Source organism: Trichoderma camerunense (assembly GCF_050948025.1).
Source record: "Trichoderma camerunense strain CBS 138272 chromosome Unknown V8C40scaffold_12, whole genome shotgun sequence".
In the NCBI taxonomy this organism is placed as follows: domain Eukaryota; kingdom Fungi; phylum Ascomycota; class Sordariomycetes; order Hypocreales; family Hypocreaceae; genus Trichoderma; species Trichoderma camerunense.
In genome coordinates, this window is record NW_028145358.1 from 839028 (window position 1) to 865709 (window position 26682).

Consider the following 26682-nt stretch of genomic DNA (forward strand, 5'->3'; position numbering starts at 1 on the left):
AACACGGATGTCAATGCCAACCCTCCATCTTTGTTCTCGCCGTGGCAAAGTATCATGAGTTTCGAATTCCCTGGCAAGCAAGTATGCTTAGCATTTCTTGTCTGGGCATATTGCCTCAGCCTTCGCCCTTCGAAACAGTCGTCAATCACCAGATTAACAGCCCATTGCATCTTTGTCTCCGACCTGAATGCCAGCGGGGCTGGGTAACAATGACGTAACCTTGAACCCATGTATTACAAGCAATTTGAAGTGTCAGTCATAATCAATTGCGCTGCATTTGATGGCGCAGCGCTTTTTCAGCCTCTCCAAGCCTTGATTTCCGTAACGGGTATCCATGGATCTCTTCAAGGAGTTAATAGCTCGTATTTTAGCTAGTCGACGAATAGCCTTAAGAGGCACTTCAGTTTGAGGTGATGACACGAAGCTTTCTTTCTTCGTAAAGGAGAACAGACTCTTGATATGGAACTGGTCTGGAACTTTTGACGTGCCGTTGGTGGAATTCATTTAGGCTTATTCTTTCAACTGGATATACCGGAATTGGTGGTTTGCCGGCTCACGTATGTCAGCGATGCACTTTGCGGCGAATACCCACCGGCATCACGACGCCAATTGCGTTTTTGTCAATACAAATAAACAATTAAATTGGATACACTACATACAGCACCAATAATCCACCAAATACCAAGAAGCAGGTAGCTTATTTGGGGACCTACTCGCCGCTCCCGTGCAACATGCCAGCTTTACAGGGTAGGCTCTCCAACATGTTAGCGTCGCTGACACCGCGGCCAACAAACAGAAAATCCTCTCCTTTGTCTCTCTTGAATACGATGGTAGCACAACAAACCTTCATACCGATATCAAATTGAATTACCAAGAAGCCCACGCCTTAATAACTCGACCATGGAAGAAGATCACCAGCTCCAGAAGGTTCCCAATTTCAGAGACGTTGGCAAAACTGTCAACCAGTTTCTCGGAGAGAGGTCAGTCAAACCTTTCGTCTCACCTATGGAGCCTCTCTTATCAATTGACTGACAGTATGGCAGACGCGTCCGAGAGAATATTTTCTACCGATCTGGAAGACTAGGTACGAGTCAGACAAACAAGACAACGTCCCCTATCCCATGAAAATACAAATATCCTCCAGCCACTTACTCGCCCCTCCATCTTTCATCAGACGACGCCACGGCTGCAGACAAGGACCTACTCAGGAATGAACTTGAGATAAAAACAATTGTTGATTTACGAACAAAGTGGGTTTCCCTAATGACAAGAATGAAAAGTATATTCTCTTATTGTGCTCAACTGCTAAAACTCCAAATAGAACCGAAATCCTCAAACAAATCAGAAAACACCGGCGCTCTGGCGAAGCCAGCGAGATCCCAGGCGTGCAATACCACGGCATCAAGATCAATGGCAGATCCTTCGAGAGACATTTATTAAGCCTTCTATCATGGTGGGACTTTTTGTAAGTCCGATGGGCCCTGCTGGGATCTTAAAATTGTATTCTTAAACCCAGACTTGTACCTAATCCACTGCTGAAGCAAGGTCATTTTCTTCTTCATCGCGGGATACCGCATAGACGCAGTCAGGGTTCTCAGCACTCAAGTCATGTTACCCCGTGGCCTCGTCCGTCTCGGCCTAGACACGCTTGATCACTGTGGCTCGGAGATACACCAAGCCCTCTCGTTGTACACTTCTCCCCAGACCTTGCCATGCATCATTCATTGTACCCAGGGAAAAGATCGCACAGGTAAGATGAGGTCTATTCATTCCTCTCACAAGGCCGAATATTTAACAAACACGTTGCAGGGCTTATATGCGCTTTGGTATTGATGATACTGGGGATTCCCAGAGCGGCTATCGAGCACGACTACTTTCTCACTGACTTTGAGCTCATGCCCAGCCGACCTCAGATGCTGGTGGAGATTCATGAGATAGGCTTGACGGATGAGTGGGCCAGCACTGCAAAGGACATGATCTCGTCCATTGAAAGCCACATCAATGACAACTATGGAAGCTTGGACAATTATCTGGATTCCATTGGCTTTGACCAGCAGCAGCGGACTAGGATCCGGGAGACGCTGCTCTACTAAACAGAAAGCGACGACATGTAGCGCAATGCGGGAGAGCAAGCAGGCAAGCAATCATCGTTGCGCAAAATCAAACGGTCTATTTCTTTCTAAAGCGCCCCTGCAGCCAGCAGCGGTACATCTTAATTTTCTCAGCTCTATTAACGAGCAGTCTCCGGTCAACGCCGAGTTTCTCAATCGTAAATCGTGGGACGCCGGGCTCTTCGGAGTTTTCCTCAGCGTCCGGTCCAGACCAGATGCCTGCAAGTTCATCTTGGTCAAAAAAGTACACGCGTGTACCGTCTCCGCGGATGTAAAAGTTTTCTTCCAGGTAACGCCCCTTTCGAAAGCGGACTTGAGCAAGATCTCCTCTTCCATAATCTCGGAAGCAGACCAAACCTCCCGGCTTTAAAACTCTATAAACATTCCGTACTGCCTGTGCCCATTCGCGGGGAGACAATGCGGAAAATACGAAAATCATAATGGCCAGGTCTACAGTACCCTCTTCGAGGTCGGGTGGGAGGGTCTCTCCAGCAACGTCCCAGACATCAGCTTGGATGTGCTTGGGATCATAAGATTCGCTTTTGCGCATAACTTCTACGGCTTGCTTAGAAAAGTCGCAGGCATGGATCTTCAGGAGTGGGTTCTTATTATTGGCCAGGACTGGGAAAGCGGTGTTACCCGCACCTGCGCCAATCTCAAGTATGAGTTGCGGTCCAGCATCCTCCTTGGTCACTTCAGCCAAGATGGGAAACTCTTGTTGTAGCCACTTGCGGTCCTTGAAGAAATTCGCGGTATTGTTTTTGTAGAACTTGTTCCACCACATGGCCGGGTTGGAATTGAATCTGGCTGAACACACATGTTAGCGACATGTTATGTAAAAGATGAAGTAGACAAGAATAAATAATAGATTTGGTATATCAGATGGGAGCGAAAGAAGTGAAGGTAAGTTTTCATCAGAATATTCAGATGAACTATGCATTAGGATTGTGTATCATCATGATACCGAACTGAGGAGAAGAAAAAGAGGAGCAATGACTTACTCTTGTCAAAATCAGAGACTGGAGACTGACGCTGCTTCTCCAACTGGCCCTCAGCATACAGTTTGTACGCATCGTCAGTCTCAACGTGGTCCCAAGCATTGAATTCGAAGACGTCGTCCCCGGCCTCCAGATAGCGGCTACCGAATTGGAAGGGATCGCTTCGCTTCAGGTTCTTGGCCGGATCATGCGACCGGTGGGATGGTTTATCGGTCTGAGCCTCAGCAGCTTCAACGGCCTCAACGGCCTCAGCCGCCGCCTTGAGGGTGGCCATATCCTCCAGCCCAGAGGCAGTGGCAGTGGCAGCTGCACTGCCCGCTTCGGGGTCGATCATCGCCGCGGATCCGACAACGCATAGAGTTCTTCAAAAGGAGACTCGCGATTGCCCTTCTCGCTGCCAGCAGCGAAATTCACCCCTACAAAGCGTCGTTTCTTGAGAAAAGAAAAAAGAGAATGGACTGGAGAGAAGAGAAAAAAAGAAGGAAAAAAAAAAACATTTGCTGAGTGCTAAAATAAGTTGCAAGGTGGGCAAGGTGGGGTTCAGCAAGTGTTAGATGATTGGCTGATCTCGTCGGCGTCGGAAATTCCCGTTCTCCGGTTGAGCTTGTCTGAGAGCAGGTGGGGAGTGTAATAAAAGTGGAGCATACCTTAATAGCAGTGCGATAGCATCATGGCGAACATCTGTTAATAACTTGCGAGCTTGGTAACCGTTCAGCTCTTGAGAGACGCAAGAAGCTCCATCACCAACCGTCGCTGCCGGTATTGGCTCTTCTACGCAGATTGTTTAAAGAGCATCAAAACCTCAATCGTCAATTATTCTCATATCTCGTCACCACATCGCTCCTAATACCTTCACAATGCCGTCGCTACTACTTCGACCTCATGCCACTCTCTCCCACGCCGAAGCTCTACAGGTAGCGCAACAAGCTCCTGAATTTCTACGCAAGAACCCTGCATCATACTCTGCATCGCCATTCTTTTCATTATTCTCTCCGCCCGAGAGCTCCAACACGTGGACAATATACGAGAATCTTCTACTGGCCTGCCTAAGAACCGGTGATAACACAACGGCACACCAATGTCTCGAAAGATTGGTGGTCCGGTTCGGGGCTAGCGATGAGCGCGTTACAGCACTTCAGGGCTTAGTGAAGGAGGCCGAGGCAACAGACGATAGCGAGCTTGAAAAGGTGTTGAAGGAGTACGAGGAAATCTTGGCCAAGGACAACACCAATGTGGTGAGCATTGCAAAGCTTCAACACAATAGATGTCAAGACTAACCGTAAACAGCCAATCTCAAAAAGAAGGATTGCGCTACTACGTGCGATGGGTAAAACCTCCGAGTCAATTGAAGCTCTGGTACAGTTTCTGGATTTCTCATCCACCGATGCAGAGGCCTGGATGGAGCTGGCAGATTTGTATCTATCTCAAGGCCTATACGCGCAAGCCATCTATGCCCAGGAGGAGGCACTGATCATAGCGCCGAATGCATGGAATGTAAGCTTCACCTTTTGGAAAGAAGTATACTATCTAAAGGAGCCATTACTGATACCTCTTTTCTTGTTGTAGCTCCATGCCCGCTTGGGCGAAGTCCTTTTGATGGCTGCAGAGTCTGGGAATGAGGGTAACCCCCAGAACTACCTGGCGCAGAGCTTAAAACGCTTTTGCCGAAGCATTGAACTCTCCGATGATTACTTGCGAGGTTACTACGGACTGAAACGGGTAAGAGGTCAAAAAGCCGTCTCCAAAGTTAGGCTACTAACGCTTGCAACAGGTCACCGATAAGCTCCTCGATGCCAACTCAAAGGAGAAGAAATCAGCAGAGTCTGATGAGTTCACCCTGCCGGAAACATCGACAATTGAAAAGCTCAATCAGGCTGCAACCAAGAAACTGGGCGATATCGTGCGGAAGTACGATGCAAAGGACCCCCTTTGGCAGGGATATGATGCCGGAGAAGTGGCTGCCGCCCGTACTTATCTTTCAGAATCTTCACAAAGGGTTGTGCGATGAAGACATTCAGTGAGGAAGTGAATCACGCTCTTTAAGTTGGCGACCGTTTGCGCATCGGTTGTTCGGGCTTTATAAGTGGTACAATTGGAGACCGGCGGGCGTGTTCTATCTGTCTTCAGATACCAATATCACCGCCAGAGGCTAAATACGTGATCCGCTTAAAAAAACAGGTTGATGGACGCCTTGTAGCCGGAAAGGTGGGATGAGGATACCCGACACACGGAGCTGCTGTCGTGGAGCCATTCAGAACTGCTGCAATAATGGATATGATGGATGATCTGTGGCAAATATGAAATAAATACATAATAATATGCAAGACGACTGCCTCGACTGGGTGTGTAGAGACTTGGTGAATAACGACCATGGTCGTACTAAATAGCAGTGCCAAGACACAAGCACACAGCATTGAATCATGTGAATACATACATGTACCGTACATATACTCTGTCTATATGTACTCCGTACTATCCGGGTGGGACGATATAGATCAAGATATCTGACCTACGCGACCTTGTACTGCTTGTCGCACAGCATTGTGCATCACACATTACGCAGACCAAGCAATCCCGTGTCGGCCTGCGAGTGGCTCGGGCTCGGCCGCGACACTGCCGCCTCATCTGATTTCGGGAGCTGGGAAACCTCATACGGAAGCATGCATGTACTGTACATGTATGGTGCATATCGGCAAAAAGAAATAAGGAGAAAAGCGGACAGCGCACATGTCAAGGGAATATATGTAGCCTCACCGATGCAGCACCGGAGGCTAAAGAAGCTCCATGCCCACTGGGTTGCAGATGGTTTGCGGTGGTTATGAATGTCAGGTACCCAACTTACGTGTAAGTGGGTAATGGTAAGGTTCAAATCAGAGAACAATGAGTGAGGCTGTGAGCGGACCCTCAACTCGAAGCTGGGGGGCACTGAAGGGTTTTTCGGCACCTTCTCTTTGCCACGATGTCTATCCATGATTTTCTAGGCTGCCTCTTGCTGCCTGTCAGGTTCATGCACCTGTGCAGCGCTGTCCAAGGCATGAGTCAATGGAGCTGGTTGGGCGCCAATGCAGGTTATTTTGGGCTCCGCAATGAAGAATTTCGAATCCCTGTGACTCCGGATTGAGGCCATGGCAGAAACCCACATCTGGAGAGAACAAGGGTTGCGCGGAACCAAAATGAATGGGGCAACGACATACAAGTAGGCTACCAACTGTGGGTATGAGCTGAGGCTGATGCTGATGTTGATGCTGTCGCTTGGAAGATGCCATCTCGTTGCTAATGATCCGGTGAAATGGATTATAATGAATAGCCGCTTATGTATAATTCGTGAGTTTCATGACGGGTAATACACATAGCGATAATGAATGTTATGGAGAGGCCTAGAATAGGTAGTTTTCGTCAGCTGAGCTTGGAGATTTCTTGCTAATATCTCGCAACTTCTCAGTGTATATACTGTAGAACGAGAGAATGCGCGCCTGGGCCGTTCTATTGTCATATATCGTATCGTAGACACGATTCACCACCGCCAGGAACACGTATCATGTTACATTGCTCAGGGATCAGCATCGGCCTCCAAGCGACTCAGGCGAAAGGATTTTATCGATAGGTAATATGCTCCAATACGGTGGTTGGTCGCCCATGTACGTCGATATGGAAACGTCCTCGTACCATATACAAGTCCAATGCAGCAGAGGGCCAATCAGCTCGATAAAATTGGCCTCGGAGCTAGCTGACCGCACCGTCGGCTCTCTGTCTGTTATCACTTGCTGTAGTTATGGAGAAGCATTACCGGCACCTGCAGGTAAGTATCTGCAACCAACAAGAAAGAAAAGGCAGCTGAGAACTGAGAATATCCAGAAGGTCTGCATTCACCTGTCGGTGAGACTGTTCCTGTTGCTGTCATCACCAAAGCATGATGAGAGAGAGTATCGTCAGCGGGGCGGTCAACCTGGTGAATGCACAAGTCATCGGCTGTCGCGGGTAACCTGACAAGCTGCGTGGCTGAACAAGTCTGTCAATGTCAAGCTCGTCCCTGTACGACGAGAAGAAGTAGAAAAGAAACAAGTCATACGCACGCAGGCAAGAGTCAGTCAGCCAGCTCATAGGCGCACAGCAGACCAGTTACACGACGTATCCTCACATATCACATCACACGCTGCAAAAGAATAAATCATAGTAATAATAATAATGGGAAAATGGGCAGTCTGCACCGCCCTGCTTTGGGCATTGGTCTTCTCTGAGACCCGACTGGCTTGGGGTTGATGATTTGCTGTGATTCTTTTGCGCTTCCCGATATGGGTGCCCGAGTCGGGTACAGGGGAGGTACTTTTTCTCACTGCCTGCCATTACCGGGTGCTAGGTGCCAGGCAGGTACCTGGTGGTTTCCGAGTTGGGTAATTGAAACAACATGAATCCATCCATAGCCCTAGTGCCACCATTTGCAGGGAGTTTCTTCAACACGAAATCTGTGGAGAGAAACGATATTAGAAGAGTTGGGTTGAGCGGGCTTTTGTTTAAATACCAACCAACTTCGCCATCTACTTAGCCAAGATCAAGAGAAGAGAAAAAACCACTCAGCACGGAACGGCGGTCTCACCAACATTATGCCAGCCTTTCCTATTTGATCCGTGCAGTGAGCTTAGTACAGCATCCTCCTCTCTAGCTCTAGACTCAACTCACCTTGTTTCCCCCCCTTGTCCATATGCCGCAGTGAGTCTCTGCTATTGGCCACCAGGGGTTGAGCCTCGATCTGCCAGAAACAACAAAACAAATAAAAACAAAACAAAAAAGTATTTGATTGATCCTGAGCCGTCACTCGCTCGTCCGCAGTGTGCGTTGTTCATCTGCAAAAGTCTCTCCACTAATACAGCGACAGCGACTCCCTGCTGTTAGAAGAATCGGCGGCTGGCAGCGCCACACCTTGTTGCTGTACGTGGGAGTACACTGATGCTACCCGGCCTTGCATCGACGCTGCCCAATCCGACGTCCAATTGATGGTTTCACCAAAAGTATCTTCCCCGTACACTCCACGTACTCGCATGGGTGGCACAGCCGCTTTGGCCTTGCGCATTAGCACCTGTCGATACCTGCACCTTGCCTGCACCTGCACCTGCAAGCAAGCAAAAGCACACAATCACACACACTCTCGACTTGTCCTCACCTCACCTTGTTTTTTTTTTTCAGCTTTTTTTTTTTTCTCCAACCAAGATCTCAGCATCCCCTCACCGCCGATCGCCCGCAGCCCCGTCGAGGCTGGCCGTTGTTTTGCCTGAGCTGTCATTTGCATCTGACGCACGCCTTGTGTACCGCTCGACTCTTTATTCTGTGTCCTACTTTGGCAGCTTCATAAGGCCTCGGAACCCCCTCCCGCAAGCCGAGCGTCTTGTCCGTCGTCTTTGTTTTCTCTCTCTAGCGGTTTGAGACACGAGGGAGCACTAAAATATCTTTGCCATCTTGTATCGCCCTGCTAGATTCGGCTTGTGCTCTGGCTGGTTGCCCGGCACATGTACACACTGGTCCGCTCTACCATCCCTCGCAAGCAAGAGTACTTTTCTGCTGTCGCATTAGCGACTGTTGCTAGTCATTCCGCGACCAGCCCTTGATTCGCTTGAGCTTCTCTCTTCGCTCTCGCTCCTCTCACTTTCTAATTTCTCCCTTTCCCTCTTATTCCCTTCTCTCCCACTGCCTCCCGCTACGGACCTGCAGGTGCTCGCCAGAACTGCACTTTGCTGTCGACTCTGCCATTGTATTTCCGGGCTGCTGACTGACTGAATCGGCTTGGGCTCGTTGCCAATTTTTCCCCGTTGCCGCCCGCCCTAAAGGCAACCCAACCTTCGTCCCCCACCACCACTCCCCAGGTATTTTAGACACAAACGCTCGTCCCATCGTCGGGCGACCTTGTGCGGCCCGTGGTGAGTAGAAGAGGGCAATACTGCCACAAGCTCGCCTGTTATGTGGTTAGTACAGTGCCTGATGTTTGCTTTGCCACGCCTGCGACCAACCTTACTGACTCTTATCTTCCGTCAGTGCCTATAGATACGACAACCGACGACAGCAGCCTCGGTCTACCTCTTACGAGAGGACCGGTGGCTACAGGAGCCGCAGCCCACCATCCTACGAGAGTGACGAAGACTCTCAGGAATACTCGGACGACGACGGCTACTACGACGACGACGTTCAACCTTCTGATTCTGCCTCCACAAACCACGGTAGGCCACAGCTACGCACCCGCCCCTCGGAACAAGCCGCCCCTCGGCGCCAACGCCCAGCGGCTAGACAAGACGCCTCCTACCATCAGCAGGTGCAGTCTTATGCACCCGTTGCCGCCCCGGCGCCCAGCGTGGATCCGTCCGAGGAATACGGCCACTATGGCCACTATGGCCATGGCCAGCATCAGCAGCACCCAGCTGGTCGCAACGGCTACTACGGCCGTGGACATCCGTCTTATCCCCCTCAGCAGCAGAACCATGTAGGCCCGTACATGGGCTACAATGGCGGAAATCAAATGACGCCCTACGGCAACTACGGCGCCAACCCCTTCTCTAACAGCTCCAACGCTGGCAGCTACTATGGAGGGGACCAGAGGGACATGTACGGTATGATGCCTTATGGCGCTCCGCCTCCAAATCCCTACTATAACGGACCGCCTGGGGCCCACTACAACAACTTGCCACCTCATATGCAGCAATACCACTTGCCGCAGCCACCGCAGCCACCGCCAACTGAAGCTCCCGCCCCCGCTACTCCTCCGGCCCCGAAAGAACCCACTCCGGCTCCGCCCCCGCCGCCCGATCCTGAAAAAGAGCGCCTGCAAAGGGAGCTTGCTGAATTCAAGGCCGAACAAGAGAGGGCTAAGGAGGCAGCAAAGCAGCGGGAACTGGAGGAGAAAATCCGCAAGGATGCCGAGGATGCCCTGGCGAGGAAGATGGAAGAAATGAGACTGCAGCAGGAGGAGGCCAAGAAAGAGATTGAGCGAGCCCGGTTGGAAGCTGATCGCATAGCTCGCGAAAGAATCGAGGCCGAGAGGAAGGCAGAAGAGGATAGAAGGCGACAGCATGCCGAAGCTATGGCCCGGGCAGAGGAAACTGCGAGACTCAAATTTCAAGCAGAAATCAAGGCAGCCGAAGAGCGGAGAAGGAGAGAAGACGAAGACCGCGCTCGGGCCGAGGAGGCAGCTCGTCTCCGTCTAGAGGCTGCCATCAGGGCAGAAAGCGCTGCCAAGGCGGCTGCTGAGAAGAAGGCCGCCGAAGAAGCAGCTCGAATTGAAGAGCAAACTCGCCTCCGGCTTGAAGCCGCCATGAAGGCCGAGGCCGAGGCCAAAGCGGCTGCGGCAAAGAGAGCTGCTGAAGAAGCTGCCCGGATTGAGGAAGCAGCCAGAGCTCGTGTCGAGGCGGCTCTCAAGGCCGAGGCCGACGCCAAGGCCGCAGCGGCAAAGAAGGAGGCTGAAGAGGCCGAGAGAATCAGATTGATCCATGAAGAAGCCAAACTCAAGGCCGAGGCTGAACACCGGGCCCGGCTCGAAGCAGAAAGAGAGGCGGCACAAAAAGCTGCTGAAGCTGCCGCCGCTGCAAAAGCCGAGGCTGAGGAACTGAAGAAGAGGATCCAAGATGAGACTAGGGCCACCATTGAAGAAGCAACTAGAAAAGCAGACGAGGCTGCCAAAAAGGCAGAGTTGGCTCCTATCAAGTTCAAAGACGCCGTTGGCCGGAAGTTTAGCTTCCCCTTTCACTTGTGCAATACCTGGCAGGTACGTTACGGCTGCTGATATGACATCCCTTCTTGTTTGCTTGCTCACACTTGTTTGATACTTGGACATGATCCGCTAACATTATTAACAATAGGGAATGGAGGAGTTGATAAAGCAGGCCTTCCTACAGGTGGATGTCCTAGGGCCACATGTCCAAGAGGGCCACTATGACCTGATCGGTCCTAATGGCGACATCATCCTTCCCTCTGTTTGGGAGAAGGTGGTTGAGCCGGATTGGGCCATTACCATGACCATGTGGCCGCTCGACAAGGCACCACCGGTAGGCCCAAAACTTCCCCCAGGGATGCCACCGATGCCAAATAAGGACCACCTGCCCCCGGGAATGCCTCCGCTCAACCGACCAAGACCCGGTGGCATTAATATTCCTCCTCCGCCTCCTGGTTGGCACGGAGGAGGACTGGGAGGAGGACTGGGAGGAGGAATTCATGGGCCAGGAGGGGGAGGTATTCCTCCTCCGCCTCGGGGACCGCCAGTTGTGCCCCCCGGTATCAAGATTGTCAATGCTGCGCCGCCCAAGAAGAAGAGTGGCGGCGGTAGCAGTAGCAAGCAAAACACCAGCATGCTTAACTTCCTTTCTGGAAAGCCTGTGAAAAAGAAGTAAGTTGCCGTCTATTAAAGGGGGAATAATAGTGTTACTAACGCCAGACATAGGTCATCAAGCAGGAAATAATGCCCCCCTCATACGTTGTTGCATGACTTTTCATTTAAAAGAAACGATTTGGTTACGTTTGCGCCCTATATCCGAGCGACTTGATTTGTTTCTTCTCCTATTTTCTCGTTTTTTTGTCTGTGTTTCGCCATCCGATTCCCATGTTTATGATCCTTTTGAGCGAAAGATTCCCCTCCTGTTTCGCTGTCCGTGGTGGTGGTCTAGGGCTCGCCGTTTCAATGGCGATTCATTATATGCACATCCGGTGGAGTTTATACTGGAGTATGCGACATGGGCCTGTATGAGAGGGACGAGTGCGTTGCGCTGTGTTCCAAGCATGATGGGCCCTACCTTTGTCTTATACCCGGCGGGTCGACATGAGAGGCGAGGATGTATGGCGTATATGGAGGATGGTATTTGGATATTAGGGAGCAATTGGTGGGGGTTAGACAAGGTGGATGGCTACGTCTGATGAGGATATGATGTATTTGTGTGTTTTGTGAATTTTGTCTTTGTGCCGCAACGGAAAGCTGCTGAGCTACGCAAGCAGGGATGATTAGTTGTCGCAAGTCTAGGAGATCTATCTATCAAAATAACCGTCTAACATCCACTCTTCTTTCTATTTCCCAATGAACTCTTTATCTGCCCTCATTTCTATCTTTTATCGTCATTCGTGGATAGGCTTCGACAGCTCTCCAGCCAGATTTATGCTATAGGCGCTGTTGAGCCCCCAACTTGTAGTGCACCCGCTTCTCAAAGGCGTCGATCATGAGTGCAGCGATCTTGTCGGAGACAGCAGCGCTAACTGCAGCATAGAGCGGGTTGACAAATTCAAACTTGATGGTGAGCCGAACCTCGGTCGAAGGTGCCGCAGACTGGCGAGCCACTGGCGTTAAGTACCAGAGGGTCTCGAGAGTCTTGAACACGGAAGAGGCATCTTGCGCAAGGCTACCACCTCCGGCAGAGCCGCCGCTGCGCGCCTCGACTGAGACGCCGGGAACACAGAGCAAGCGGCTTGTGAAGACCTCGTCGAAGCCGCCCCAGCCCACGTGCAAGTCGGCGATTGCGGGCCAGCGGCGGCCGGAGTCGTCTGGCGAGGACCACTTTGTGACTTGGGAGTGCGAGCAGTAGGGGACAAAGGAGGAGTAGGAGTCGACGTCTGCGATGAGCTCGTAGAGAGGCTCGTGACGGTAGGGAAGAGTTCGGGTGGCGAGGAGGGTTTGGGGGGATGTTCCCGGGAGGGAGATGAAGGCGCGGCGAGAGGGAGAAGAGAATTGAGAGCTTGAGGGGCGAAGGAGAGGAATGGATGGCCTAGGGAGATGAAGAAGTCGTTGAGATGCTGTTCGGGCGGCCATGGCTTGTGTGCGGTTCGTGGTGCGATTGCGACTGAGACCGAAACTGGTTTGCGCTTTTTGAGGATTGGTTTGGAGGAACGGTCAGGATTATGATTAAATAGAAGCCAGTTCCATGGCGATTGATACCAATTGACGACGTTATGCAGGCAAAAGAAAGAGAAACAGAGAGATATAAAACGGAGTCGAAAGCTCTTGATGAGTTGCAAGCTTTATGATGGCCAAAAGGGTTCTCTTGCGAAATCTTGCGCCAATAACTGCAGAGGACGTCACAGGGCAGCGGCGGACACAATAAGTGGGACTGCAATAGACAAGAGCTCTACTTGCGCGGACCAGATTCTGGGTAGGAAATACATCAATTCTTAATATCATCAGTGTATTAAATTGCATATATTTATATAATTACTTAATTAAATAATTCTTCAATACTCTTTTACCTTCATTATCGATGATCAGATATCATTTTGCTTCATAGCTGCAGCTCATACTGACCGGTTTATTTTGTCTAGAATCTGACCGGGGTTTCGCCGCACTCTCAGCTTCCGAAGTTTCGGCGGTAATTCCGTCATCAAGCTTGGACGACGTTACGAGTACCTGCTTAGTCGGTCACCTAAGCCAAACACACCCAAACGACCTTTGAAGCTATTCGAAGCTCTCCCAGCTCAGCGCCGACGACCCTCGATCGACGTAACAGCAGGATGAACCGGCTGCTTCAAGCCTTCATCATTCCCTGACGAGCCACGCCTCGCTTCTCGATAGATCTCGCAGACTTCACCCGTTGCTGCACCGGCCCCGCGTGGGGCAGCTCGTCAACATGTAGAGTCAACCTCGAACTGCTACGTTGTATACAAGATAGGGCGCTGATGGTGGGAATTATAGGTTCGAAAAATCTCTATACGACCTCATTCGAGGTTTGCGCAACCACAAGGGCAATGAGAAGGAGTACATCCAGAAGACGCTCAAGGAGTGCCGCGCCGAGGTTCGCAGCCAGGACATGGGTTGGTTCCCTCTTTACCTCTTTCTTTCTCTTCTCCAACGCCACGATGGTTCTGATTTTTATTGTGCCTCTATCTAGACCTCAAGGCAACGGCCCTTCTTAAGCTCATCTACCTCGAAATGGTCGGCCACGACATGTCATGGGCCTCCTTCCATGTCCTCGAGGTCATGTCGTCGCCCAAGTACCACCAGAAGCGCGTAGGATACCTGGGCGCTGTGCAGAGCTTCCGGCATGACACCGAAGTTCTCATGCTGGCTACCAATCTCTTGAAAAAGGTATTTCATAGCATCCCTTTTCGTTGCTTCTCTCAAGAACTGCCCAATGCTGATTCTTCCATCATTAGGACTTGGCTGCCACCACTCCAACAGTTATATCCCTTCCGATTGCCACTCTCCCCCATGTCATTACTCCGTCCTTGGCTCTCTCGACCCTCGCCGACCTGCTACCACGCTTGAACCATAGCCATGCAAACATACGCAAAAAGACCCTCGTCACACTATATCGCCTGGCGCTCGTATACCCCGAAGCTTTGCGTGCTGCCTGGCCAAAGATCAAAGATCGCTTGATGGATCCTAACGAAGACCCGAGCGTAACGGCAGCCATTGTCAACGTTGTCTGTGAGCTTGGTTCACGGCGACCTCATGACTTTCTGCCTTTGGCGCCACGACTCTTCGAACTGTTGGTGGATAGTGGTAACAACTGGATGGCCATCAAACTCATCAAGCTCGTCTGTTTTTCCTATCCCTCAGGCTCTACTTCTGTTTAGGCTAACATCTTATTCAGTTTGCGACATTAACACCGCTTGAGCCTCGTCTTGTCAAAAAACTGCTACCTCCTCTTACCAACATTATCCGGACCACTCCTGCCATGTCATTGCTGTACGAGTGTATCAATGGCATCATACAAGGTGGCATTCTAGACAGCGCCGATGACATCGCGGGAGCTGATGAAATTGCAACCCTATGTGTCAACAAGCTGCGAGGAATGATAATGATTAATGGCGATGCAAATCGTGAGTCCATGATCTAAACTCCTGATGAACTCCTTCCAGCGGCTAACTCACCAATTCAGTGAAATATGTTGCCTTGTTGGCCTTTAACAAGATTGTTCTGACACACCCACATCTTGTTTCTCAACAAGAGGATGTCATTCTGGAATGTATCGATAGTACAGATATTACCATCCGCGTCCAAGCCCTTAATCTTGTAAAGGGCATGGTTACCAGCGATAACTTGGTGCCCATAGTGAGCCGCCTGATGAAGCAGCTCAAGTCGTCATCCCCGTCCAAGGATCGCCGTGCTCCAGGGAGCTCATCCAACACTCCCGAAACAGAATCAGACGATGAATCGCAAACTGCCATTACAGCGCCAACTGTTCGAGACACTCAAGCTCTCCTCATTCCTGACGACTATCGAATAGACATCATTGAAAGAATCCTGTTCATGTGTTCCAAGGACAACTACTCGAGTGTATTGGACTTTGATTGGTACATTGATGTACTGACACAACTTGTTCGGATGGCTCCTGTTCCCCGAACGTTCGATGCAGACACGGGCGCCTTGCTCCCGACCCGCCAACAGGTTGATGTTTCTGAAAAGGTTGGAGACGAGCTGCGCAACGTTGCTGTCAAGGTCAGAGCAATGAGGGCAACTGCTGTTAGGGCAGCGGATGTTATTCTCGACCAGTTGCTCAGTGACAACCCGGTTGGACATCCGCTCAGTTCAGGAGCTCTCAAGTCTTCCATATGGATCATTGGTGAATACTCTATACAGTTAGCCCTGCCAGACGATAGTCTCAACGGGCTCCTTCAGGCCATTCCGAGAATTGGGAAACCAGAGATCGTCGCGGTAGCCCTCCATGCTACTGCCAAAGTCTTCTCATCAATCGCCGGCAGCGAAGTTGAACCGTGGACCTCGGAACGAAAGTCAAGGATATCGCTCCTTCTTGCGCGCATATTAGATGTGCTAGAGCCGCTTGCTCTTCATCCAAATCTCGAAGTGCAAGAGCGGGCAGTAGAATTCATAGAGCTGCTCAAGCTGACGGCAGAAGCGGCGTCAGGACAACCTCCATCAACAGATGATAATAGCCAAGAGCCGCCACTGCTCCTCACACAGGCTATTCCATCCTTATTCACTGGCTGGGAACTCAATTCCGTTGCTGTTCATGCGCAAAAGAATGTGCCCCTTCCAGGGGGTTTGGATTTGGATGAACCAATACACAGCAACCTCGGCCGGCTTTTGGCTCAAACCGATATTGTTACCCTTCAGTCAGATGAGGCTGATGAGTTTGAGGTTTACTATCACCAACGACCGCCCCCTTCAAGCATCTCATCATCGGCTCCTGCCATTAGCAGACTGGCCGATCCAGATGATGACATGGCAAGCTCCTATCAACAACTCAGTGAAGAGAGTTATTTGGATGCAGATATTCTTGCGAAGAGAAAGGCAGAAAGGATGGAGAAAAACAAAGATGACCCCTTTTACATCCCGAGCGATAATATCCTCAGGACATCAACCCCCATTCATAACATCCTACAAAACCACAATGGTCCCGCCTTGGATATCGATTCCATTCCCGTCATGCAGCTAGACCTCGAGAAGATTGGAAGCACAGTCGCTGCGCCCTCTCGACCGCGACCTCAGCCACAGCAGAGAGTCATCGTTGCTGCGGACGAGACCTTGGAGGGGAGCGACAGCGGCACCGGGCGACAATACGACTCGGAAAATAGCTCTGGTAATATCACCAAGGCCAAATCTAAGAGATCAAAGCAGCACTCTCTCCTACAAGTCGACTCGAGCACCATTGGGTCTTTCAGCCTGGAAGGAAACGCCTCTGAAGGATTCGACTATGAAAGGCAGCAGCGGGAGGAAGCGGAGATGCAGCAGGCCATGAAGGAGGTGGAGCGGTTACGTCTGGAAATGCAACGGGCCAACGAGAGGATTCAGATGGCTCAGGGGGCGGATGTACAAGGTGTCGTCATAAAGAAAAAGAAGAAGAAGGTGGCCAAGAAGACTGCGGGTGACGATGAGAATGAACCTACAAAGGTCAAGCCAAAGAAGAAGACCAAAAAGGCAGCGGCGCAGACGGCGGAAGGTGGTGAGCCCGGCGGCGCAACTGAAGATGCGCCGGGGAGTCCTTCTGCGAAAGTAGCGCCAAAGAAAAAGAAGAAGAAGAAGGCACCCGTCGAAGAAGTCGAGGCAACGGGAGAGGCAGGATCTTTAGTATGAAGCCATCGTCTTCGTGTGTGGGAGAATTAGAAGCAAGGGGAAATATTCCTCTTTTGCCGCATGAAAACAAGTTTGTACATATGGAGATGATTTGAATAGAGGAGCAGGCGAGCGTAGTCTTCGTCAAAGGAAAAAGGGGGGCATCACTATATCTGTCACATTTTTTTCATTTTCCTCCGTAAATCAGCGTCACACACGAAAAGAAGAAAATGCCAGGATAGCAATACTAGAATAAAAGATATTTCCAAAACAATAAAAAACAAAAAAAAGCAAGATAGTGTAGCGCATATATGGCATCTCAACCTCCCCCCCTTAATCCCCCCTTGGTCCTATAATCCCTCCCTTTACTCCAGATTTCCAGCCAACGCATCTATCTAGCCTTTCATACCAAACTTTTTTTGTTTTCCTTCTCTCTCACGACAAAGGGAAAGACAGTCCATACACAAGTTTCGCCATTTGCTCTGGTGAATCTACAACAAACAAAAGCACACACATTTCGTCATGGTCCGTAATCCATACAATGCAAACGAGAAGGGAAAACATGTCATCATAGCTGGAGATTACTAGTACTCCATCGGTCTGTCCTCGAGGGTCACGCCGCGAGGGCTGGTCTCCCTTGGTGGAGTGGCGGGATCGCCGCCACCAAACTTGGCTGCGGCTCCCCTGCCCAGGCTGTCACGCTTTTCCAAACCCGGCTCGGGCTCAACCTCTGACTTGAGGGGAGATCCATTCGTGGCGTCTGGGGGACTGGTGCTGCCATCTGGTGCGGGAACCTCCAGACTGGATCGCTTGATGGCGTTCAGACTGCCAAGACTGCTGCGGTGGCGGTCCCCGGCGGTTGTCGGGCTAGTTTGGATAGGAAATCGAGTCTCAGGGCCGCCGCTGCTTCGCTCCCGTCGATGACCTCGTGGGCCAGGAGCAGGGCTCGTGGCGCGGCTTCGCGGTGCGTGGTGGATCTTCTTCTCGAGTAAGGCCTTGTTCCTCTCTTCCATCAGAGCTTTCCTGTTGCTTTCATCGGTACTAATCGCCCGAGGACGTCCCGGGACGGCGATGGAGTGGCTGGCAGATGACATGCGCTTGAGCTCGCTGAAGATTGCGTCTTTGTTCGCAAAGAGGTCGCGGACAAGTCGGCTTGCGTGCTTCTCTTCCATTGTGAGAGAAGTTTCTGTTCGTGGACGGAGGACGCAAGGAGCCAAAGAAGTGGCCAAGGCCGCAACGTACTCCTCATCAGCCGAAGTAAGATCAATGAGACGCGTAAAGTGGTTCATGCAGGCGTCCAATGTCGCAATGTTGGTCAATCGCAGCTGTGAAAGAGTCTGTTGAAGCACCGCAATTCGAGAGGTCTCTGACGAGTCGGTGGCCGGGGTGGTGTAAATTGTTCGAACGATTTCGTAAACGTGGGAGGAAACCAGGGAGTCTAGTAAAGGAGAGAAAGCAAATGTCAGTTTACGCAGAGATCTTTAAATGAAGTGGGCCAGTGCTGTTTCTTACCAGGAAGTTCGAGTAGATAAAGCTTGAGAAGGGTCGCAACGGTGGGAATGTCAAATTCGTCGAAAACCTCGGGAGCGACTGGCTTGCCGTTGTTGATCTTTGCACGAAGCTTGTGTGTCTGGGCAAGAGGTACGTCGAGCAGCCACACTCCGCGTCTCGCTTCGTCGCCCTCCAAGTCAGGGTAGTGGTTGTCGAGATAGGTCAGGATAGTGGTGATGATAATGGGCACACGTTTCTTATCGGCTCTCGCGCGTGCCTCCAGATCAACGCCAAAAGTCTGCTCATCAACCTTGTTGTAGTAGTTCTCATAGACTACGACCTTTGGAATGAAGCTTCCAGTGCGGTAGTTTTCCAAAAGATATCGGAGATCGCCCGAGGGCTGCACAGTCTCCTGGAAAAGCATCATCTTGTCTACAGTCGACTGTAGGCTGGGAATGACGTTGCCAATGGTTCCCGTGAAGTCGAGGATGACTGTTTTGATAGCCTTCAACCTGTCGAGCTCACAGCGCTCGAGAAACTTGAGGTGCAAGAAGATCAGCTCTTCTATTTCGCAACGGAGCTCATCGAGCTTCTGGACACCGGCCTTGTATGTCTCATCCGCCTCCTTTGCTTCGCGCTGCAATCGCTGAGGAGCGGTCTCGCCAGGTCGAGAGTTGCCGAGCACACTCCAGCCGGACAGCAGCTCGCTCACGGTTCCGACAACGGGTGATGAGTCGCCACCATCTGAGCCTGTAGCAGGCATGGAGAAAGTCCGGCCAAGCGTCTGCTTCTTCTCGGGGATACCCGCAAGTTGGAAGGCCTTGGGTCTCCACTGGTAAAACATCTTGGACGAATTGGCAAACGTGTTTCCGACATTTCCAATGAGGCGCAACATGCCGTTGGAGATGAGATCCTGCCCGATTCTCTCAGCGTAGCTGACGCTTGTGGTTCCCATGCTTCGCTGAAGATACTCGACGATATCTGAGCCGGCAGATGTGTTGAGATATGTACCCAGAATGGGGACCTTGGTCTCTCCCATCTTGATTGTCGACAACATTTGGGAGAGGATTTTCTTCATCTGCTCGGGTTGGTAGACATCGTCGCCAATCTCGTAGACCTCCTCATTTTGGGGCTCTTCCTCCTTGTGAGGTTGAACCTTGATCTCGGGAATCGGCGGGGCATTTGTCTGGGCTTGCTTGGGGCTGGATTCCGGGTCCTGGAAAGCAAGCTTGTTCTCCTCTTCCAGGTCTTCCACCAGTCGGCACTTGTTGAAATAGTTTGACCGCAGCTTTTTGACCACCTCAGCTTGTTTGTCGTGCGCCTTGATTCGGAGCTGGAGAACATCTTGAGAATCCTGAATACGAGTCTCATGCGCATCGCACCATCGAGAAAAGGGATTGACGACTAAATCGCGGATGCTCTGGGCAATTCGGATGTGGCTTTGCGAAGCCTCCTGCATCTCCGCTCGCATGCCATCGTAGGCCTATACATTTCGAGAGTCAGCGAAACCATTCCCTAGTCAATACACACACCAATTCAAACCGCAGTGGCGCAGCTTGGATCTCACTCGACTGACTGACCTTGCGAACAGTGGCGCCATCATCTCGAGAGAAGCCGCCCGTCAACTTGTCTGCGGCCGGCGCAATGTCACTGAGACGCTGTCCATACGCTTCTTCGGCCTCGGCGCGCAATCGAGCTATGGTAAGCACTTGGCGATCTTCCACAACACCCTGCTGCAGCTTGCTGAAGAGGACACCCAGTCCTGACGACGGTTAGAAATTGACGACGGCAAGCACCTGCGCAGGGTCGGGGGTTCAAAATACCAGCAGCATAATCGTTCGACCAGAAGGAATCGGCGAATCCAGGCATCGTTATCTTTTCGGAGTTCGATCGTTGAACAGTAGGAGCATGCGATAGCTACGTCGTAATGCTGCCGAGGGGCTATTTTGAAAGGGGGGTTTCTTCACTCGCTAGCGAGTTACGGAGTTGAAAAAAGACTTCCAGCAACTCGATGATCGCAACGATGAGGAGCTCCTAACACAGCCAGGAATACCCGCAAGAAGAAAAAGAAAGAAGGAATAGGGGCGCCAAAAATGTGACAAAGGAGAAGACACAAAATCAGCGCGCCGGGGTCGTAACACGAATTGGAGCGGTGGCAACGAAGATCGGGCCGTCGAGTCGAAGTTGCGAAGAGGAAAAGATAAGATATGGTATTAGCAGAAAGCAGAAGCAGAAGCAGCGAGAAATAGAAGACCAAGGCTGGACAAGAGCTTCGCAGAAGGCTCGAGAATAAGGAGAGGAAGTGCGCTGTGCTCCGCAGTGAGCAGATGTTAAATGCAAGCACAAAGATGGTGAGAGGCTCACATGGAGGCGGTTTGGCCGAAACAGCTAGAGCCCAGGTACGAGGTGCCAACGGAGGTCCCCTAGCAGGCGCCTGAGGTTTAGTGGTTTAGTGCAGGGAGGAGAACGAGGCTCAGACGCAGGTAGACGCAGGTATGCATGTACATGGCGGGCTGTTAGGCGATTGGCAGGGCAATGGCCGGGCTCCCCTATTATTGCCTGCTCCTGCTCCAGGTACCTCTTTTCCTCGAATCACCTCTGGCGGCTAGCAGACAAACAGCATCCCAAGTCTTTTTTGGCGCTGACTGTGCTTGTATTCAAGTTTGACAGAAGCTGGACTGGACTCCATTCGTACATGCACAGGTACAGGTACATGCCAACAGAAGTAGCATTACCCAGTAGTGGTTGGCCATTCGCTCACTAGCTGGCCAACCAGCAGTCCCGTTATTAATAGGCCGCAGTGTAGTCATGATGGTAATAATCCCACAATACGCTCGTTCTCTCTCCTCTTCTCTTCACGAGCTGGGTACGGGCAACCTACCTTGCTTGTACCCGGGCGTTACTGGTTAGCGGCACCCGCCTGCAAGACTCAGGAGCAGATATCAAAAAGCAGGTCCTCGTACTTGGTACTATCAAAGTACGAGTACAGCGCTTTGCATGATTCCCTGCAGCAGTTGCAGATTCTGTACGAAGCTCCTGGTTTCAGCAACGTGCTTACGCTCTTATGAAGGGACTCTTGGTCATTTCGGCATCTTGGACAGGGCACGGGCCAGCCGTATTAATATTCTACATCTGCCTTTTTTTCACCGTATCGTCAAATCTAGTCACCGCCTCATTGCTATCTATCATTTCCACTACACGAACCCCAATTGACGGCGAAATGCGCTGCTTTTTCTTGTTTTGGGACCGTAATATAGCTAGCTGCCACTAGGTACTACTAAGAGATAGTCAGCAAGGAGGAGTCGATACCACTGGCGAACAATGTCAAGTGCTCTCTCTTTTTTCTTTTTTAGCTTCTGTCAGTGTAAGCCACGTAAGGCCGTTGGAGTTGATTCTATTCTTAGGGGAGCGGGTCACTCAATGACAGATTTTGCACAGTGGAAAACGCGGCCATACTTACTTGGTCGTAGGGCGAATCGTTGATAACAGAGGGTCGGGGTGCGTGCGGTGAAGATGTGTAGATTTGCTTGTGAAGATGTGCAGCAGGGAGGTTGATTTCTATGCAATATTGCACAGCAGGAAAGCAACAGCCAGTCATATCATCAGGTCTGCAGTTCGTGATAAGAGGCACGAGGAGGGATGATGTAGCAGTACTTCCCTGAGACCTTTCGATATCAATCGAGTACCTGGCTTGTACAGTACAGCACTAATCTCGCCGAGTTTGTGGATGCCGCGTGCATGCCATCAGGTGCGCCGGTATGCCTTGGCGTTCAGCCTCGTGGGCGGAGAACATGTGCCCTACGCTTTTGATCTCTACGGCTGTTTGTAGGTGCTTGAATGCTACTGGAAGCTGATATGTTTCTTGTTCTCCATGAGGCTAAGGGCAATTGAACGGGCCAGTACTTAATAACACTTCGTCAAGCCAATCGACGGCCAGAAGAGAGACTTGTACCTACGTTAGCACTGCTTCAGATCGACCAGCGCCGGTTCCCCCACCTTGTTCTCGCCCGTCAGCATAAGGCATGCAGTCTAAGCTGGTACGGTAACGTAGCTGAAGGTTTATTGCCCAGTGAGACACAGGACAACACCAAAAACACAGACAAAATATAGTATTTCATCAAGTACTAGGTAGTCTGTTATGTGAAAAATGATGCCATCGAAAGTAGCAGTTGCACAAGCACTCCACGCTCCTATTATCCCGGGGCTTTAGTAAGACTCCGCGCCAAACCGCGTGCTATTTTAACCAGATTGCGTATCTCGGAGATAATCATCTTCCCCTTCACAGTCGTTTCACTCGTTTCACAGCCCTCAACCGCCTCAAATGGCCGCAAAATCATACACGATTCTGCCCACCGCAGAGAACGCAGGCTACTACCAAAAGCCGCGCAAGCCAAACTACAAGAAACTCGCCGCGGGCATCGCACTGGTCATTGCCTCCATCGGCTTGCTTTATAAGCCCGCAGTCTCTCACTATGAACGAATTTATCAACAGTCACACTCCAAGACATACTCAGTCGAGGAGAGAGCGCGCACCATCTTGTCGACTACTCCTCTGATTGGTAAGAAAATGGCAATCTACACTTACACGCAAAGGAGGTCCAAGGCCAACGTCTAACACTCAATGCGCTATGTAGATGGTCACGTCGACTTTCCTCTTGTTCTGCGCGGCCCTTATGGCAATCATCTAGACGGAGACTCATTCACCGGCCCCTTTGAAGATGGAACGCTCAAGGGCCACGTCGATCTCGCCCGACTAAGAGCTGGTCATGCGGGAGGTGCTTTCTGGAGCGTCTTCGCGCCGTGCCCGAAGAACGGCACAGACTTTTCGGATGCCAATTATGCTGATAGTAAGAGCTCAATCATGCTACTATTCACAGCGTCTTGCTCGTACTGATTCTTTGCAAAGGCCTCCAATTCACGCTGCAGGAGATTGACATCATGAAGAGGGTGTTTGCCGCTTATCCCAATGATTTTGCCCCTGATGTCGACGGCTCTGATGCGATTAGCGCATTCCGGGCTGGGAAACTGATTTCCCCCTTGGGTGTCGAAGGTCTTCACCAGATTGCCAACCTGGCTGGCAATCTACGCTTGTATCGCGATCTCGGTGTGAGATATGCGACATTGACTCACAACTGCCACAACAAGTTTGCAGACGCTGCCCTGTTAGAGAGTCCGTTAAGGGTGGCCCCGCCGGCTTGGAACGGCCTCAGCGATGATGGACGCAAGTTGGTTCACGAAATGAATCGCATTGGTATGATTGTCGATCTTGCTCACGTCAGGTATGTTAAGCCCCTCCAGCTATTATATGTGAAACCCTCCGCTCACTCTCTTATAAAGTGAAAAGACAATGGTAGATGTCCTTGGCGGGACGTCATGGGAAGGTTCTAAAGCACCCGTCATCTTCTCACACAGCTCGGCCCACAGCATCTGCCCTCACCCGCGCAACGTCAAAGACCACGTCCTGCAGCTAGTAAAGAAAACCAACTCTGTAGTCATGGTCAACATTGCTCCGCAGTTCATCTCGTGTGTCGAAGGTGACAACGAGTACGGCCTTCCCGACGACGATCCTGACAACGCCACCTTGGAAAAGGTCGCTGATCACATTACCTACATTGGAAACCTCATCGGATATGACTACGTCGGTATCGGCACCGATTTTGATGGTATCGGATCGGTCCCCAAGGGCCTCGAAGATGTCTCCAAGTATCCCGACCTGATCGCCGAACTGTTGCGACGAGGAGTCAGCGACGTGGATGCCGCGAAGATTGTTGGAGGCAATGTCATTAGGGTCTGGAAGGAGGTGGACGCTGTTTCCGCTCAACTCAAGGCCGATGGCGCGCCCATCATGGAAGACAAACTGTAAGCGTAGCAGATATATAATATGTAGCGTTTCCTTCGTACGTTATTTTTTGTCATATACACGTATTATACAAGGCCTGGTACATGCAGGCGATATTTTCTTTTTGACACACTCCCATCCTTTGGGGTTGTCTGTGAATTGTAACCTCCCATTTGCTGTTCCGAAACTCCGTGCTCTCTCCGCCACAACTTCAGTTCAGCCAGAATCCTAAGCTCTGCGATCGACTCTGTTGAGCTTGTTGGCGGTCGCCGTCTGTGTTCTCGTTCGCTGGCCGCGGACTGGCAGGCCCATGGCATGCCGTCTGCCTCGGTAGGATCCTATATCCTTCAATCTTCTGATGTTCTCCTGCACTGCTCTTCTTGCGTCTGTCTCTATGGACATTTGCGACAATTCCGCCGTCAGGGAAGTTACTGTCCTCGGCGCTAATGAGCCTATTTTGGCAAGCTGGTGAATCGAGTATTTGGCCATGATGCGGGCAGAGGTTGTCGGGCCGAGAGCGTAGAAGGATTCGAGGGCTTTCTGCTTGAGTGTTAGAGTCGAACATTGGAAATCGGACGACAAAGCTGTGTTCCGGATCGTAGGCCTTCTTCATACCTTGACCAGCTGCCCCTCGTGGAAGCTGACTCCCAAGATGAACACCTAGAATAAATTGATTAGTCTCATATGTATTTTCCGTATAGAATCATTAGCAGGAATTGCGTACCATTTTTTATGTCTATGCAAATTGCAAGTCGCACCCTAAAAACACCCAAACGCTACAAGCGCCAGTCTCTCTACTTGCGCACCTTGAGAAATCTCGACAAGGCCATTGTCGTGTGGTGCCAGCCGGGTAAATGGTGGCTAAATTCATCCACCTAAAAAGGCAGGCCAGGGTGCTTTCTGTGGAGCCTTCACACGCAAGCAGTTTGAAAGCGGACAAGCGGGGCAAGGCGTGAAACGGACCGAGCTGCAGTTGCGATACTACTAAGCAAGGTGTATATCTGTCCATCTTCCCGGCTCTTCTTCTCTTGCTCTTCGACAATACGCAAGACCGAGATCCAATTGTCACTCAGTCCAGCCATTCACCATGTTGACCTTCAGGCGGCTCTTTACCACCGCCATCTTGTTGGTGGTGGGATTGCTCTTCTTCGTCAAGTCGGCCGAGGCTGCCAAGGGCCCCAAGATCACCCACAAGGTCTACTTTGACATTGAGCACGGCGACGAGAAGCTGGGCCGAATTGTCATGGGTCTGTATGGAAAGACTGTCCCCGAGACTACTGAGAACTTCCGAGCTCTTGCTACTGGCGAGAAGGGCTTCGGCTACGAGGGCTCTACCTTCCACCGTGTTATCAAGCAGTTCATGATCCAGGGTGGTGACTTTACCAAGGGCGACGGTACCGGTGGCAAGTCTAGTAAGGATAGCCCCAAAGACGATTCCCAAGGTGCCCGTCCTATCTGACTAACAATTGCTGCGTCTAGTCTACGGCAACAAGTTCAAGGATGAGAACTTCAAGCTGAAGCACACCAAGAAGGGTATCCTGTCCATGGCCAACGCCGGACCTGACACCAACGGCTCCCAATTCTTCATCACCACTGTTATCACCTCGTATGATTGCCTCTCCTCCTCCCTCTCCTTTGGACCTTGATGAGAAGAAGAAGAAGAAGAAGAAAAGCTAACGTAGTGTTCAACAGATGGCTCGATGGCCGCCACGTCGTTTTCGGCGAAGTCCTCGAGGGTTACGACATTGTCGAGAAGATTGAAAACGTCCCGACCGCCGCCGGTGACCGTCCATTGAAGACTGTCAAGATCGTCAAGAGTGGCGAGCTGGAGGTCCCTCCCGAAGGTATTCACGTCGAGCTCTAAATTTATCTTACATGGTAGAACACTCTTCAATTTACTCCCTTGACCGGTATACTGATGAGTCTTTGGTCTTAGGTTCAGAGCCCTCCGGCACGACTAACGCGGCGGGAGCCGTTGGTGATGACGTAGCTGGAATTATCGACGCTGATGGTGCGGGTTCTGCAGGATTTGGAGCGCTCCGTGTGGTGATGTTTGCTGCTGTTGGTGCTACCATTATCGGTCTCACTCTCCGATTCAGGAAGTCTGGCAAATCCCCCCATGAGAAGAACTTTGCTTGATTCAGTGAAATGCGAAGCATATAAATAAATGTTAGAGATTGGTTACAGAGTGTTCCTAGCAGCTGTATTGTGATGAAATTCCATGAATTGATTCTTCAAACTTGCAATTATATATCCATCTTTTTTTCTGTATGT

At 51.0% G+C, this 26682-nt stretch overlaps 10 protein-coding genes across 10 annotated transcripts; 6 read left to right on the plus strand and 4 right to left on the minus strand.

Annotated features, from left to right (window-relative positions):
• Positions 1-565: 565 nt before the first annotated feature.
• V8C40DRAFT_46059 (protein-tyrosine phosphatase-like protein) lies at positions 566-2131 on the plus strand. The gene is made up of 6 exons (XM_083223006.1): positions 566-980; positions 1044-1084; positions 1175-1250; positions 1322-1465; positions 1542-1750; positions 1810-2131. The coding sequence occupies exons 1-6, from the start codon at positions 901-903 to the stop codon at positions 2091-2093; spliced, it is 834 nt and encodes a 277-aa protein (XP_083071703.1). The 5' UTR covers positions 566-900; the 3' UTR covers positions 2094-2131.
• Positions 1734-3603, minus strand: V8C40DRAFT_249416 (tRNA(Thr) (cytosine(32)-N(3))-methyltransferase). The gene is made up of 2 exons (XM_083216750.1): positions 3113-3603; positions 1734-2918 (listed from the first exon to the last, which is right to left on the minus strand). The coding sequence occupies exons 1-2, from the start codon at positions 3441-3443 to the stop codon at positions 2170-2172; spliced, it is 1080 nt and encodes a 359-aa protein (XP_083071704.1). The 5' UTR covers positions 3444-3603; the 3' UTR covers positions 1734-2169.
• A 185-nt stretch (positions 3604-3788) lies between these two features.
• Positions 3789-5454, plus strand: V8C40DRAFT_249419 (uncharacterized protein). The gene is made up of 4 exons (XM_083216751.1): positions 3789-4344; positions 4397-4603; positions 4676-4828; positions 4881-5454. Exons 1-4 carry the CDS (start codon positions 3967-3969, stop codon positions 5115-5117), a joined length of 975 nt encoding a protein of 324 aa, XP_083071705.1. The 5' UTR covers positions 3789-3966; the 3' UTR covers positions 5118-5454.
• A 3307-nt stretch (positions 5455-8761) lies between these two features.
• Positions 8762-11582, plus strand: V8C40DRAFT_46285 (uncharacterized protein). Its single transcript, XM_083223008.1, has 3 exons — positions 8762-9063; positions 9134-10853; positions 10948-11582. The coding sequence occupies exons 1-3, from the start codon at positions 9059-9061 to the stop codon at positions 11473-11475; spliced, it is 2253 nt and encodes a 750-aa protein (XP_083071706.1). The 5' UTR covers positions 8762-9058; the 3' UTR covers positions 11476-11582.
• A 431-nt stretch (positions 11583-12013) lies between these two features.
• On the minus strand, positions 12014-13119 carry V8C40DRAFT_249431 (ubiquinone-binding protein COQ10). Its single transcript, XM_083216752.1, has one exon. The coding sequence runs from the start codon at positions 12876-12878 to the stop codon at positions 12234-12236; it is 645 nt and encodes a 214-aa protein (XP_083071707.1). The 5' UTR covers positions 12879-13119; the 3' UTR covers positions 12014-12233.
• A 361-nt stretch (positions 13120-13480) lies between these two features.
• V8C40DRAFT_249433 (adaptin N terminal region-domain-containing protein) lies at positions 13481-17359 on the plus strand. The gene is made up of 6 exons (XM_083216753.1): positions 13481-13691; positions 13755-13873; positions 13951-14147; positions 14216-14599; positions 14656-14884; positions 14944-17359. Coding segments are annotated over exons 1-6 (3087 nt in total). The 5' UTR covers positions 13481-13689; the 3' UTR covers positions 17100-17359.
• A 21-nt stretch (positions 17360-17380) lies between these two features.
• V8C40DRAFT_46313 (GTPase-activating protein RGD2) lies at positions 17381-20771 on the minus strand. Its single transcript, XM_083223009.1, has 4 exons — positions 20393-20771; positions 20150-20331; positions 18591-20052; positions 17381-18516 (listed from the first exon to the last, which is right to left on the minus strand). Exons 1-4 carry the CDS (start codon positions 20436-20438, stop codon positions 17663-17665), a joined length of 2544 nt encoding a protein of 847 aa, XP_083071709.1. The 5' UTR covers positions 20439-20771; the 3' UTR covers positions 17381-17662.
• A 1609-nt stretch (positions 20772-22380) lies between these two features.
• V8C40DRAFT_249441 (membrane dipeptidase-domain-containing protein) lies at positions 22381-24536 on the plus strand. Its single transcript, XM_083216754.1, has 4 exons — positions 22381-23128; positions 23204-23416; positions 23476-23848; positions 23907-24536. The coding sequence occupies exons 1-4, from the start codon at positions 22891-22893 to the stop codon at positions 24430-24432; spliced, it is 1350 nt and encodes a 449-aa protein (XP_083071710.1). The 5' UTR covers positions 22381-22890; the 3' UTR covers positions 24433-24536.
• V8C40DRAFT_249443 (mitochondrial 37S ribosomal protein uS13m) lies at positions 24358-25196 on the minus strand. Its single transcript, XM_083216755.1, has 3 exons — positions 25133-25196; positions 25024-25068; positions 24358-24948 (listed from the first exon to the last, which is right to left on the minus strand). Exons 1-3 carry the CDS (start codon positions 25133-25135, stop codon positions 24637-24639), a joined length of 360 nt encoding a protein of 119 aa, XP_083071711.1. The 5' UTR covers positions 25136-25196; the 3' UTR covers positions 24358-24636.
• Positions 25197-25339: 143 nt separating this feature from the next.
• V8C40DRAFT_249447 (cyclophilin-like domain-containing protein) lies at positions 25340-26647 on the plus strand. Its single transcript, XM_083216756.1, has 4 exons — positions 25340-25820; positions 25888-26014; positions 26101-26252; positions 26345-26647. The coding sequence occupies exons 1-4, from the start codon at positions 25496-25498 to the stop codon at positions 26545-26547; spliced, it is 807 nt and encodes a 268-aa protein (XP_083071712.1). The 5' UTR covers positions 25340-25495; the 3' UTR covers positions 26548-26647.
• Positions 26648-26682: the final 35 nt, after the last annotated feature.